This window comes from Xiphias gladius, chromosome 23, assembly GCF_016859285.1.
Source record: "Xiphias gladius isolate SHS-SW01 ecotype Sanya breed wild chromosome 23, ASM1685928v1, whole genome shotgun sequence".
Classification (NCBI taxonomy): Eukaryota; Metazoa; Chordata; class Actinopteri; order Istiophoriformes; family Xiphiidae; genus Xiphias; species Xiphias gladius.
Window position 1 is genome coordinate 986,118 of NC_053422.1, and position 13,883 is coordinate 1,000,000.

General features: G+C 45.1%; 1 protein-coding gene across 1 annotated transcript in view; it reads right to left on the reverse strand.

Moving 5' to 3' along the window:
• LOC120785668 (transcription factor COE3-like) overlaps positions 1-13,869 on the reverse strand; it is a 166,767-nt gene extending 152,898 nt beyond the window's left edge. Inside the window, exon 1 of the mRNA XM_040120543.1 lies at positions 13,736-13,869. Coding sequence (XP_039976477.1) covers positions 13,736-13,869 — 134 coding nt within the window. The remainder of the gene's footprint in view (positions 1-13,735) is intronic.
• Between the last annotated feature and the right edge of the window lie 14 nt (positions 13,870-13,883).

Genomic DNA, 13,883 nt, shown 5'->3' on the forward strand with positions numbered 1-13,883 from the left:
GTTTCTTCTGATTTAATAGAACTTTAAGGTGTCTGCTCACCCACGTTTTGTTATTGGGGTAGATCTTAACTGTTTTTAGGGGAATAACAACGTCCTCACAGGACTCACTGATATTCACGACTTGACCAGGTCCGTGAGTTCATCCATGTCACCAGAGGATTCAGTGAACTCCTCCCAGGCTGTACTGTCCAGACAGCCTTGCAGTGTCAATGTGGCTTCCTCTGTCCACATTTTAATGTTTTTAGTGATCTCTCTCCCCCTCTTGAAGACATGTACGGTATGATGGAACCAGATATACACAGTTGTGATCTGCAGAGCCCAGCGGGGGGAGAGGAATTGATTTATAGGCATTTTTGAGAGAGCCATAACACCGGTCAAGTATCATGTCTTTCCTGGTGGGACAAGACACATACTGATAAAAGCTCCTGAGGGTTTTCTCCAGTGAACAGTGAAGTTGCCCAAAATTACATTAGGAGCATCTGGGGATAGCGACTGAAGTCTCTGCAGTTTGGAAAATGAGCTCAGAGGCTTTATTCACGTTAGCCTTTGGATGGATATAAACTACAGTCAGAAAGATCTGCGGAAATTCCCGTGGCAAATAAAATGGCCGCATGGACACAAAGCAGTTCTTTGGTTCATAGTCTCTCTGTCACTAGAACGGTTTTACACCAGCGTTCATTTGAACAGAGACCCGCCTCAGCATGACTTGCCAGTGGTTGCAGCGTCCCAGTCGGTGCGAAGCGCCCATCGCCACCTTGCCGTCGGAGTCCCTCTCCCCGAGCCATATCGCTGTGGAAGTCAGGATACGGGCATCTTTGAACTAGTGTTGGTGGCAGACAAGAGCCAAAAGTTTCTCAGTCCTATTGCAGAGGGACGAGGCATCAGCCGGGATGATGCAACACAAGAGTCGCTCTTCTACCTCGCTCCCTGGGTTTGTGTCGAGGTGCTCCGGTGTAGCCACCACTGCCGTGGCCGTGAACAAGTTCCTCCAGGTTAGGAAAAACTAGTTCCGTCGCTGGCCTGGAGCTCGCAGGGTTGTTGAGTCTGAGCAGGAGGTCCCTAATGTACTGAATCTTCTTGGGTTCAGGTGCAGTGAGCAACTCTTTAACCGGGTGCCACGCTGGCGCCAGCGCCACCAGCATGAAAAGCAGTCCAATCCATGCCACCGTACAATAGCACGATTTAAAAACCAATGTAGAGTTGAGGATCTACAGGTCACTACGGACGAGGGTAAACTTAACGAACTTCACGAGACAGAACAAATTTGTAAACAGACCAACAGGCTCCCTGCTGCTGCCGGTCGCTGCCAGCGCACGCACCCGAATACGTCTGTGTTTTGGACCAAAAGAAGACACCTGAAGACGTCAACAGGCATTTTTTACTATTTTTGGACCTTTGTTAGACAAAATGATAAATCAAGAAAGAAAATCGGCAGATTAATCGATAATGAAAATGATCATTAGTTGCAGCGGTGATCAAAACATTCATCAATTTTATAAGTAAATTAAAATATATTTCCCATCTATTCACTCTCCCCACATCCATCCCTTCGTTTCATCCCCACTTTTGTCCTCTGGTCTTTAACGTATTATCTGTCCAGTTTACTATGGGTATGTATGGAAAGCAAACTGGGTCAAAGTAGTGGAAACTGGTGCAAAACATGTTACATAACTACAAGAAAAAAAAACAAAAAAACCTTTCAACGGTTTGGAATCCAGTCGTCATCTTGACTAAAACCCAATCACTACTGATATTTGAGCCTGCCTCCAATTTGAGAGCACATTAAATAACAATATTGCAGTAACAGTATAAGGTTTGTGCTTCCATATTTTCAGTTTTTTTTTTTCAACGTAAACATTCGGCATTAAAAAAAAAAATCCCCTAGATTTAGAAATCAGTATCAGAATTGTAACCACGGTATGTAGAGTTACATTTACATGTTTGCACAGTTTTATTCACCAAACACTATTTGAAAAATCAGCTATTTTACATCTTTAGGAAAACATTTTGTGTTTCAATCTCCGACTTAGTCTTAAAAACATCAAACAGAGCACAATAGACCAAGACGAAAGTAATCAGATTACATTACTGAGTCTGGAAGATGCTCTGGATTTTGTCCCTGGTTGCAATGTGGATGCCTATAACTTAAATTTGACGTATTTGCTAAAGTGAGCGATCAAAACCCGTTGCCTGCGGTTGCCAAGCTTCAGGAACAGAGAGAAGAATTTTGGTGAATTTCAGTTTGTTTTTACAGGATGTCTTCAAACGCCTCAGTATGTTGTAATATCTGTCACAGTGTGTGCAGCCATGTGTTTTACCTTCATTCGATAACAGAAAACGGTCAAGCTCACCAATCAGTAATTCAACACCAGTCATAATTATCAGGTAGTGCCCAACTCAGGTGATCAAAAATAGGCTCGTATCGTCAATTACTTGATGAGCAAATGAAAAGAAAACTTTGCATCATACTGAATTAGTCTGACTTGTTTCAACCACCAAATTCCATTGAAAAAAATCTGTCATTTTCCATTTCGTGTTAAGCATATAATTGCATTATCTTGTTGTATTCATTTCAGTTTTGGGCTTTTCATACATCAAATAGAGTAGAGTTATGTGAGAGTAACTAAAAGTAATCAGATTCCATGACAAATGATGATTCAGTGATCCTTTATGTTTTAGTTTAACTTCTTTTGCTGCAGGAACAAACTGATACTTTCTGTTGTTTTTCACGCTGATTTGAGGATGGGGACTCCGTCAGAAATGCATTGTGGGAGGTTTTCTTGTCCGCTGTGGGTTCGATGTCGGCGGCGCTGCCATCGGGGAGGAAACGCCTGCTGACTGATTTCCATTTGTGCGCCTTAATAGTGTGTGTCATTCCTAATTAGGGCGACTGGCTCGGGGAAACAGTGGCTCAGTGCTGGAATGGCTGCTCCTGTCATGCTGCAATTACCAACAAATTAGTCTTTAGACTGAGGGGCTTCTGCACACACACACACACACACACACACACACACACACACACTCGGTCAGGAATGTGTGTGCGTGTGTGTGTGAGCAGTATGTGTGCTAATTAGTACGTTCTGTGAGGTGTTCAATGTGCGAAAATGCATCTAAGTGTAAAAGCAGACGAGGTTTCACGCACGTCAAACTCCAACCTGCAGCTGTTTGTTCTGCAGCTTCACCATCAGCTCGACGATACTAACAAGACTCACACTAATACACACATTAATATTAATAATACTAAAACAAGCAACTGGGCAACTGCTGCAGCTGCTCCGTCAACAATAAAATCATTAACATTTATATTCCACTATTGTTGCTGTAACATTGAACTCACACAGCGAGTCATCTGAAGGGAGTGAAAGTGAGCATTTGTTTGTCTGAAACCATCAAACTCTGGTCGTGTGGTGCAGCCAGCTACAGTACATTTGATTTTCTGGTTGAGTAATGTAATCTGATTACTCTCAGGTTCAATATCTGACATGTTCAAACAACTGAGACAAGAAGCAGCTGAAGAAGCAGCTACAGCTAATTTACACAAAATATAAAATTGCAGATTTTTCAAAAAGAGTTTGGTGAATAAAAATGTTCTATCAAGTAAATCTACCGGTATTTTAAAATTCTCATTTGTCATCTGATTCTTTTAGACTCTTCTTCATTTACTGATCAAGCTCCGGTTGGTTTGGCAAGCTTTCTGGTCGAGTAATGTAACCGGATTACTGACACTGTCACTCTCATTATAATCATTTTGTTCTTTTTGTTATATTAAGACAATTAGGGAAAGGAGGAAAAAAAGAAAACGAAATGAATGTGCACATTTACTAATAAAATGTTAAATAGCTGATTTTTGAAATGGGGTTCGGTGGATTGAACGGTTCAAAGTAAAACTAACAATTTGTTCAGATTCCTTTCAACTAATTTCAGTCTTTTTTTCCCCATTCATTCATAAAACTCTGGTCAGTGTGGGGCATTCACGGCTTCAGTAAATCAGAATTTTTCTACTCAAGCAATGTAATAGGACCATGTTTGGAGGAAAAGGAAATCATCTGCAGGTATAAATACAAAATGTTAAATAGATGATTTTTCAAATGGAGACTGGTGAATAAAACTGTTCTCCAAAGTCAAACTAGGATTTAATTCCAACATGTTTGTCGGCAGATTTAAACTCTTTTTCATTTATTCAACATCGTTTGTTGGTGTGTTGCATTCAGAGTTTTAGTAAATCTGAGTTTTTTCTGGTCAAGTAATGTAACCTGCTCCCTTCCAGTTACTCTCAGTGGATTCTTCTCTAATTTACATAATACGACAAAGTGAAAAATTGAAAAATAAAAAAGAAGATAACGCAAAACGTCTTCACAAAGCTGTAATGGGTTGACTCGGGTCTTTGCGGTGCCTTTGGTGTTCTGTAAATCTGAGTTATTCTGGTCAAGGAGCCATCTCCAGGGTTTTTTTTGTTTGTTTTTTCAAGGGAGTGTTTTTTCAGTCTGTGTGATTCAGTTTGGATTCAGATTTTTTGCGATGTCTTAATATTTTACCTCTCTGCCAGTCTGACCAACACAGCCGCATGTTTCCTTTAGTCAGCTGTTTCCTGCAAAACACATCCTTTACTGTGTCTCTCACGCACACACACACACACACGCGCGCAGGCCCTGGCCGAGCCCATTAGTCTGGTCACCTGCTCCTCTCAGACGCTGCTCTCAGGTTAATTGTTTGCAGCTTTTTTCACGTCACTGCTTCCGATTAGCCGAGCGGCCTGCAGAGGCTGACATTCAGCAGAGGCGGCGAGGAGACAAAAGAGCCGCTGCCTTCGAGTGTCGTGGGTTTATTTACACGAGTCAACTTCCCTTCCACCGCGGGGACAACGAGCACGACGTGTCGGAGAGAATTTACAGTAACAAGGCTGACGTGGCATCTGCTGGCTGTTTAATTATCTAACGCTTTTTTTTAAGGCGGCGTTCAGGAGCGTTTAAGTGCGTACGTGAAGAGGGGGAGGTGTTGACGAATGCAAATACAGGAGGAAGTGTATTTCGTCCTCACCCAGGTGGAAAAATAAGACGTGTAGAAGGAAGAACAAAATGAATTTGTGAGGAGTCGAGGCCTCAGCTGACCTCTCCATCAGCCCTCGGCCGCCGTCATGAGTTACGGCTCTGTGATAAAAAGTCTCTCAGTGCTCAGATCCATCACTGCCAGACTCCCCAGATCTGTCTCTGCGTACAAATGGGGTATTTTTTTCCCTCCTAACCCACCCACCTGCCCTGCTAACCGCCACCAGGGAGCACAGAGTGGAACGCCAAACGCCCGATGATTGAGCCGATGACGAATGACGCCGACGACGAAGTGGGGAATCCCCCGGTCGACAATTATTCACCTCATCCAAACCCTTCCCGACCCCCCCCCCCACCGAGTCTGGGAACATGCAGTTTATAACCCCCACCCCTTTAACCCCAGAGGACAAAGATAGGGCGTTGAAGGCAGGATCACTCACTCTGCTCGCTTCTTTTTCTTCCCTCTACAGCAGTGTCAGGGAGGGCCGAGGGAAATCTGTTCACCTGAAGCTTCAACACGCACGCACGCACGCACCAACACCGCAGGAAAAGTCCTCCATTTTAACATATTATTTTTGTCTGCCACTGAATCCTAAAACCCTGTTTTTTTCCTTATAAACAACTGCAAAAAAATCAGCTATGAAGAATTACACTATTACGACTATTATCGGTCTCATTAAAGCTTAAGATCACTGCAACGAAAATGAGGTTTGATCCTAGAAACTTTGTGAGACAGGTTGCTTTAGTTTGCTTCAGTTTTTTGGTTTTGGACAGAGCAATATAGTCTTATAAAAGACTTATTTTCATTGTTGTCACTAGTGTTTTCGCATTCCCCCGACATTTATCAAGATCGAGACGGACACATTTAGTGTCCGACTCAAGAAATATAGAGAGTAGAAACTAAAAACTAGAGAATTGAATCAAAAGTACAAACGATCAATAATATTTCTTAGGAAGCAGAAAAGGTAGCGGTATCACAGAAGTCACATCCTTAAAGACAACACTGACAAGACCCGACTGAACGTAGAGAAACAAGCACCAATGGCACTGATGAAGGCCAAATGGCTGCAGAGATTTGGGGACCGAAGCGCGGAGTTGTGTTTAATACGGATGAATTTCACATTTTCAGCTGCGCCAAATCACGTTTGTTTTCAGACTTTTCTAGAGGTTTTGCTGGTTTTTTTGTGAAATTTACAGTTCCACCTCTAATGATTCATATAAAACAGCCTGAGAGGAGAAAAAAGAAAGAAAAAAAAAAACCAAACTCTTAATCCCCGTTCAGACCTGCGGCTCTTTACGTTAACCTGACAACGATTTAACGTGTCGGGCTCACGTCTGGATAAAGCTGAATTGGTTCTGTGACACTTTCAACACAGGTCTGAACCGAATGACGTCCGATCAACACAAACGCTGCGGCGGCGTGAGGGGAAACGTGCAGGCAGAGAGATTATAAATGCACCGCTTTATCTCAGTCATCGTCTCTTATGGGCAAGATCAGTTAAATAAAACCGTTTTGGAAAATGGTCCAGGTCAGGTCAGTCTCTAAAAACTAGTTTCCCCTCACGGTGCGACGGGGACGCGATGTTGTTACAGTGGATGTAAGGGCAGCTGCGCGGACTGATAAACCAACGTCCGGCCGAACCCTTTACATGCGGCATGCAAGCAAACAGGACTAAAACCAGAGTCTCGACGTCGTGTCATTCAATGCTCCGAGAAGGGGGGGCGAGCGGCTCTCAGTGAAGGTGCTGTCACATTTGAATGGAGCTGTACGGAGCATCAACATAAAAGTCTGCTCTGCCTGGATGACGAAGTGCCGCCAGTTTAAAAGATAGATGAAGCAGCAACGCTACATGTCTGAAAGGGGCTGTAGACATGCAACCTGCGTCGAGAGGTCGGAGGAAAGAAGCCTGAGCCACGTCTGTTTTCTATGGCCGCTTTCCCTCCGTGTAAGTGTGATGTCCCCTGATTGAGTCGTCCCCCATCTCTCTCCCAACATGCCCCCAGCTGTCTGCTGTCCACTTCCTAATTAAAGCACAAATGTCCCGGAAATATTTCAAAATAAAGCACATTATTTGCGAGTCTGTGAAGGGACCGAACATCGGTCCAGGACGTAAATCATCACCTGTAAAACTGTCCAATTAGGACATAACTCCTGGGATGCTGGATCCTGATCATGAATGTAAAGACACAAATACGCACGCTTTGCCACACACTCACAGGCGTTTCACTGTAACGCAGCAACACTGACAGGCCCCGACCTCTGACCTCCTACACACCTTAGCAAGAACAAGTGAAAAATCTGCGGCTGAACTCAGACAACCAGCTTTTTCTGGACATGTTTTTGGACAGATTCATCTCTCACACGTCTCAGAAGTTTAAAAAAGTATAGGAAATGTTTGGGTTTTTTTTAAAATCACTGTAAGCATCCTGGGGGTTGACAGCGCTCACAGTGCAATTACAGCATCCCGGGTTCGAGTCCAACCTTTGTTGCATGTCGGTCCCAGTCTCTCCCTCCCCTCACGCACTCTCTAATAAAAAGGTATAACCTGCCACAACAAGACGCTCGGCATCACTTCGCTTTAATTCCTCCAATTGGCCATTTAAAAGCAGCACACTAACATTTCATGAATGGTTTGTAGCGCGCTGTAATGTAGCTGTGAGCAGCTGAACGAACATGCGTCAGGGTTTATTCACGTTCAGTGTTTGTTCCACATATTCTCTATCATTCCATCCTGCGTTTCACTGTGTTGTGGTTCGTCGTCTGTTCATCCAGCAGCCTCCGCTGACGGAGGAGTTGGAGCCGGTAACAGAGACGCTGATAAACTCTGGGATCTGATCACAGCTGCGTCAGAGTCTGTGAGAAACCAGTTATTACATGTTTAAAGTGGATATTGATAATTGGGGGGATAAAGTGTTGCCAAATGCTAAAATGTGATTTCAGAATTTGTAATGTAGGAATACCAATTCTTTTTTTTTTCTCCCTTTATTTTCCAACAGTTCGAGCTATAGTTGATAGAATAACACCATCATCAGTTAATGTGTTGTTTTTGACATTGATATTATTGTTACTGTGATTTTAGCAAAAAAAGAAAAAGAAAAAAAGGAAAAGTGAACTCGATGCTCTCATTCAACAAACAGCTTAGACGCAAGAGCGGAAGCAGCAAAAAACCCGTTCCCATACAAAATGTGTGACTCGTGACTTCGCTGTACAACCAAACCAAAAAAAGGAAAAACCTGAATCCTGAATCTCTCTGCATCTGACAGTAAACAGCTGCAAACTGACACGGACATGGATTCGGCGCTGTCACAAACAGATTTCACCGCACGGGATTCGAACCAGCAACAGCGCACCGCACGCACACTCAGTTAACAGCGAGTTCCATTATTTATGTGTCTAGAGATAAATAATCCACAGGACAGACAAACAGATCAAACTGCAGGCTCCAGCAGACAAAGAGCCGAGAAGAAAACGTTAACCGTCTCTTCATCTCCGCGCTCTTACCGTGGACCCTCAAATTTCACGCCTTATCGTGCTTCAAATACATACGTCTCCGGGATAAATCCCTTTGACATACCTTAAACTCATTCATGCTAACGCGTCATAAGCATCAGGCTTCAATTTCGTCTCTTCAGGGTCGAAGTTACTGATTCATGATGCACTTTTTACACTTCGGCGTTCATTTAACGGGAGTTTTCAGGGGAATGAATGAGGGGTTGTGTTCATTAGTGAGGGCTAAGTGCTTATGGACGTAGCGCAGACTAAGCCGAGACAATGCTGTAACACACTGACACTCTGAGGACAATGAAACAGTGGGACGAAGACAGAAAGACTCCTTTTGAGGGATTCTGCTTCTAATTTCCTCTTACCACCTACTTCTTCAGACTTATTCCCCAAATGTTTGGCATATTTTTATTTTGCTGTTACTTTCGGCACAAACTCAGTTTTCACGCCACGTTCTTGAGACCGTTTGTGCCAAACTCCTCTTCTGATTGGTCAACAAACCTGCTACTTTTGAAGGGTTTTTTTATCTTGTACAGTAAAACCTCAGGTTCTTCGTGTGACACTGCAGACTTTTCACCAAAATCCAGAGATAAATCACTCGGTTCGTACTGGATTCCCAGACTTCTCTAAAGCATAGATTACAAGGCCTAAATTACTCTGATTCCTGATCTATGTTTAGTAGACGCCTGATCTCAAATATTAATATTTATTCGTCTTCAGGGGACTCCCGGCAGAAAGCACAACACTTCCACTTGCTCAGTGCACTAAAAAGGTTTCACTACTTTTCTGTCCAGCTGCCTCAAGACCAAGCTTTACAAACACAAACACACCACAGCGAAAGGGAACAGATCAGTCTCCTCCTCCAATCCTACTTTTCCCCCATTAAAACTCTCCTTTTGTGGAGTCTTCCGTCATCTGAATCTGGACTCTGAGAACAGAGCGAGCGGCACGCTCTACAGACCGTGAAACCCTCTGAGGCAAATTTTGTAAAATGTGATTCTGGGGGAATAAATCGGCATCTTCCTGAAGAAGCACAACAGACCCAGTAAGGCTGAAACTGTCAGTATGTATCTGTCCAGACAAAAACCCCGAATAAAGATCATCGGCGTTAAATACGCCCTGCAATCCATGAATGTAACGCCTCGTCTTCCCTCACTGAAATACACTTTGGGATTCAATCCTTCAAATAAATCTTAAATTGGTGCACGTTTCATCTCTGAATCGTGACGTTCCAGGTATGTTATGTGATTTATGTATCTCTTCCCACTGTAATTCCACTACCTGTCCATCTGTCTATTCTGTCCGTCCTGGCGGAGCGATCGCTCTGAGGCTTCTCCTCTTTCTTCTTGTTTAAGCCTTTTCTTTTGTGGAGTCGCTCCTCGTCTGAACCGAGGGTCTGATACAGGTTGTAAATCCTTCAGTGGCGAAATGTAAAACGTGGGTTTGGGCTGAAACGCTCACGGGATGGGAACAGATATCTCTGTGCGACTCCCAGCAGAAAACCCAACACGCAACCCGGTCGCTCAGCGAAGCTGAAAGTTTCCTTATCATTCATCCGTCCGCTTCCTCAGAATGAAGCAAAACACACCACAAACCTGCAGCTACAGAGCATCAAGCTGACAGACACACTGAACACAAAAATGCCTAGAGTCATTCTTTCGTCTCTCCACACTCGGGTTTCTACAAGACCCGAGCAGCCCGTTTTAACGGCTCATCTCCGGTCAGCGCGACAACGTCTGAAGCACTAAGGTCGCACAGACTGAGGAGCGCGAGGCTTCGCTTCCGCGTCGTCGGGGTCAGAGCTACCGCTTCACGCCGCAGCTTTCAGGTGCACACATGAGGGGGTTGAGTCCAGCGGCGTGCCGCAGAGGAAGCCGAGACGCTGCTCTAACATAAGGACACACTCAAAGGAGCCTTTCTGGGGGGAAATCTGCCTCGTTCATGTTGAGCTCATCCTCCGGCTGCCTCCTGCAAACACTTGAGGTTATTTTGATATTTCTTCTCGTTGTCGAAGTCTGGCTCAGGGATTTTGATTCGGTCACACACCTGCCCGGCTGGTCTCCAGACTGGACGGTGTGTGTTGTGTGTTGTACGGGGGGCCGAGGGCCGGTCGCTGCGTCTGCTCTGCTCTTCCCGTGGTCGGTCTGTTCTCGCCCCTAACGTCGTGCATGTCTCTCTCTGCACGGAGGCTCGGAGGGTGTTTGTTGTACAAACTGTCAAACCCTCAGAGACACTTCTGTGATTTTAAGCCGCATTAATAAACTTGACTGGACTTGACGTTGCGTCTGTGGGACATTCACGTCATATATATCGAGGTGTAACGTCGACATTGTTCACTACCGTGCCCATAATATCTACACAGACGGATCATCCAGTCCATACGAACCCGTTTATCACCAGACACACACATAATCCACCTCTGTACAGAGAAACCCAATATACACAATATTTATTCAGTGTCCTTTGACATCTTCCACTTCTAGACCAAAACTCCTGTTCCTACATTTTTCAACAACAATTTAATCTGTATTTATTACAATTAGTCGATTGATCGATTAGTGGATCGCCAAAAAAATAAATAAGTGTCAACAATAATCAATAGATTTTTTATGTATCATTTTAAGTCTAAAGTGTTTTCTGCAGCTTCTGGGTTGTGCTGTTTGCTGGTTCTCTCTGTTTCCTGTTTTCAGACTGTTGCTTGGACAAAACCAGACATTTCAACACGTGAACTTGGACTACGGGAAACTGTGGGGAACATTTTTTTTTTTTTTTTCCTATTTGCTGACGTTCTACAGACCAAACTAATAATCAGTTAACCGGGAAAATTATTGTTATATTAACCGATAAGGAAAATAATCATTGCGGCTGTAATTTAGATTCCGTGAAGGAAATCAATCTGTTCTGTCTCCGGTCTAGATGTCTGTCTCTTCCCGTCTGTATCTGGAGAGCTACTGACGGTCTTGTGTGTCAACATACGGGGACAGTAAGGTCGGTGCTGGGTCTGTCTCTGACGAGGTCAGACCGGCTCTTGGGTTTTCATGTCCTCACCTAGACAATTTAAAGCACTTCTCGTGTCACCCGGGCGTCTGCAGCCTGTTCTGCGCATCCGACCGCAGGATGCGCCGAGATTCCGGGATCAAATTTACGTGCGAACCGCCGCTTTGTCAAATCGGGTCTAAAACGCTGGGAATTAAACTGCACCTAAAAAAATTCAATTTTTCTCGTGAAATGTTGTTGCAGGTTCTGGAGCTGGAAAGAGATGAATTTAGCAGCTTTCTGCTGCTAAATTCCCGCATGAAACAAAACCGAACATATTTTAAATCCACGCAGAAAATCCTGCGGAACTGCATCGAAGTTTAAAGGGGGAGAGACACTAAACAAAAAAAAACAAAACAAAATAAAACAAAATAAAACAAAACAAAATAAAACAAAAAAAACCACACACACACACACACACACACACACACACACCACCACCACCGCGCGTGTTTTCGGAGCTGATGGACGAGGTTGTGGTCGCCGCAGCTCCGCTCCGCATGCGGAGCCACATCAGACCGTTGATGGATTTTCTCTCCTTATGTTCAGGTGATTTAAACCTGAGGCTGCGCTGCAAATCCTGCATTGATTTATCGGAGGAAAGCGGTCAAATTTCACTTCAGCTCACCTGCGTCTCGCCGACTGAGACACTTAAGCAATTTCGACCCTCGCGGCTGTCATTCTTTACGCCACATTTCACCAGAAAAACACACACTGGAATTTCGTGACCTTTAGAAACTCTGAAATGAAACTCTTTATTTTAAACTGCGCGTTTATTTTGCCTTTAAAAATAAGCTACCGGTGCCGGGTTGTCTTGGAAATCCAAATCTCCAGACTCTTCTGGCTTTGAAATTGATATTTCCTAAATTTTGCGAGACTTTAAAATAAAATTTTAAAAATGGTGAAATGGCTCCGTTTCAGAGTGAAGCTGCGTGTGTTTGCATCGGGGGCTTCAAACGTGGAGGATTTTACCCTGCACGTGAAAAGCTGCAGAAGCCTTTAATTTGACCCGTGACCCAGGTAAATTTGGCTGCTTCAATAATACAACAGCGCGTAAATTGGCGTTAATACAACCGGATCCGGCGCGCGAAAATGTGCAGGCTCGTCCGACAGAGGATGGAGTCGCCGTGCGGTTTAATTAGATGCTCGTGGACTAATTCCTCTATGTTCTAAAAAAGCTTTAAAATATTCCCCGACAACGCCAGAGAACAGGCGCGTGCAGCGGCCGCAGCCCCGCGCGCCTCCGGCCGCCTCTCTGCGCTCTTTGCGCGCGGCGTGTTCGCGCTGCACCGAACCGCACGTCAGGTTTATTTCAGTGAATAGTCGGAGCCGCGGTTCGGGAGAAGTCCGCGTTATTTCGAGCGCAGTTTTGGTCCGGGGACGTAATTCGGCGCCCGCCGCCGAACCCGAATCTGCCGCAGAGAGGGAGGGACGGAGCCGGTGTGACGGGGCCGCCGCTCGGCGCCGCCGGTTTAAATCACTGAGAAAAACAGGAAAGACTGTGACTCGGGCGATTTCACGCGGCGATGCCGCTCGTTTTTTCCTCCCAAGCATCGTCATCATCATCATCATTTTATTTACTTGTTTATTGATTCTTTGGGCTTTTTTTTTTTGGCTTTATTTTTCTGAATTCTAGTCAGAACCAGGTCGCTCCTGGATCAATATTCGGAGTGAACTACACATGTTCCCCCAACACATCCCGCTGCAGCTTTCGTGCGCGCTCTGACGGTCTAGACTAAAAGTTCTGCAGTCCGAGGTTGTCGGCGCTTTCTGTCCCTTTCCAGATAAAAAGACAAAAATCGTGGCGCACGCACTGCGGGTCCTGCCGGTTCAGTTCGGCGCTTTTCTCATTTTGCTCACATCACACACAATAACGCTGCCGAACCGCGCTCTGGGTCTGTCTGCAGAGGCACGGGCGGCCATGCGGTTGCATTTAACTTTGCTTTGGGTCTAAGTTGCCGCCTGTCAGTCTTTCGCCCCGCAGACTGAACGGGACCCTCCGTTCGTGTCACAAACGGATCCTGCAGGCTGCGACCGGGACTTTCGCAACCACGCTGGAGTTTTCTTACCACGGCACCGATCGACCGATTGGCACCGGAAGGCAAACAGATGAAAAGTTGCACGGTTTGGGTGAGATTTTTTTTTTTTTTACCTCTGGGCCGCTGTGTTGGCGTCCAAAATCCCTGCGCCCTGCATCCAGGAGCGGACCGGGGTCATGCCGGTGGGGAGCGGCTCCTCCTTCATGGTCAGGCCCCCCCGGGGGAGGCTGTCCTGGATGGAGAACATCAAAGTGTCCTTCT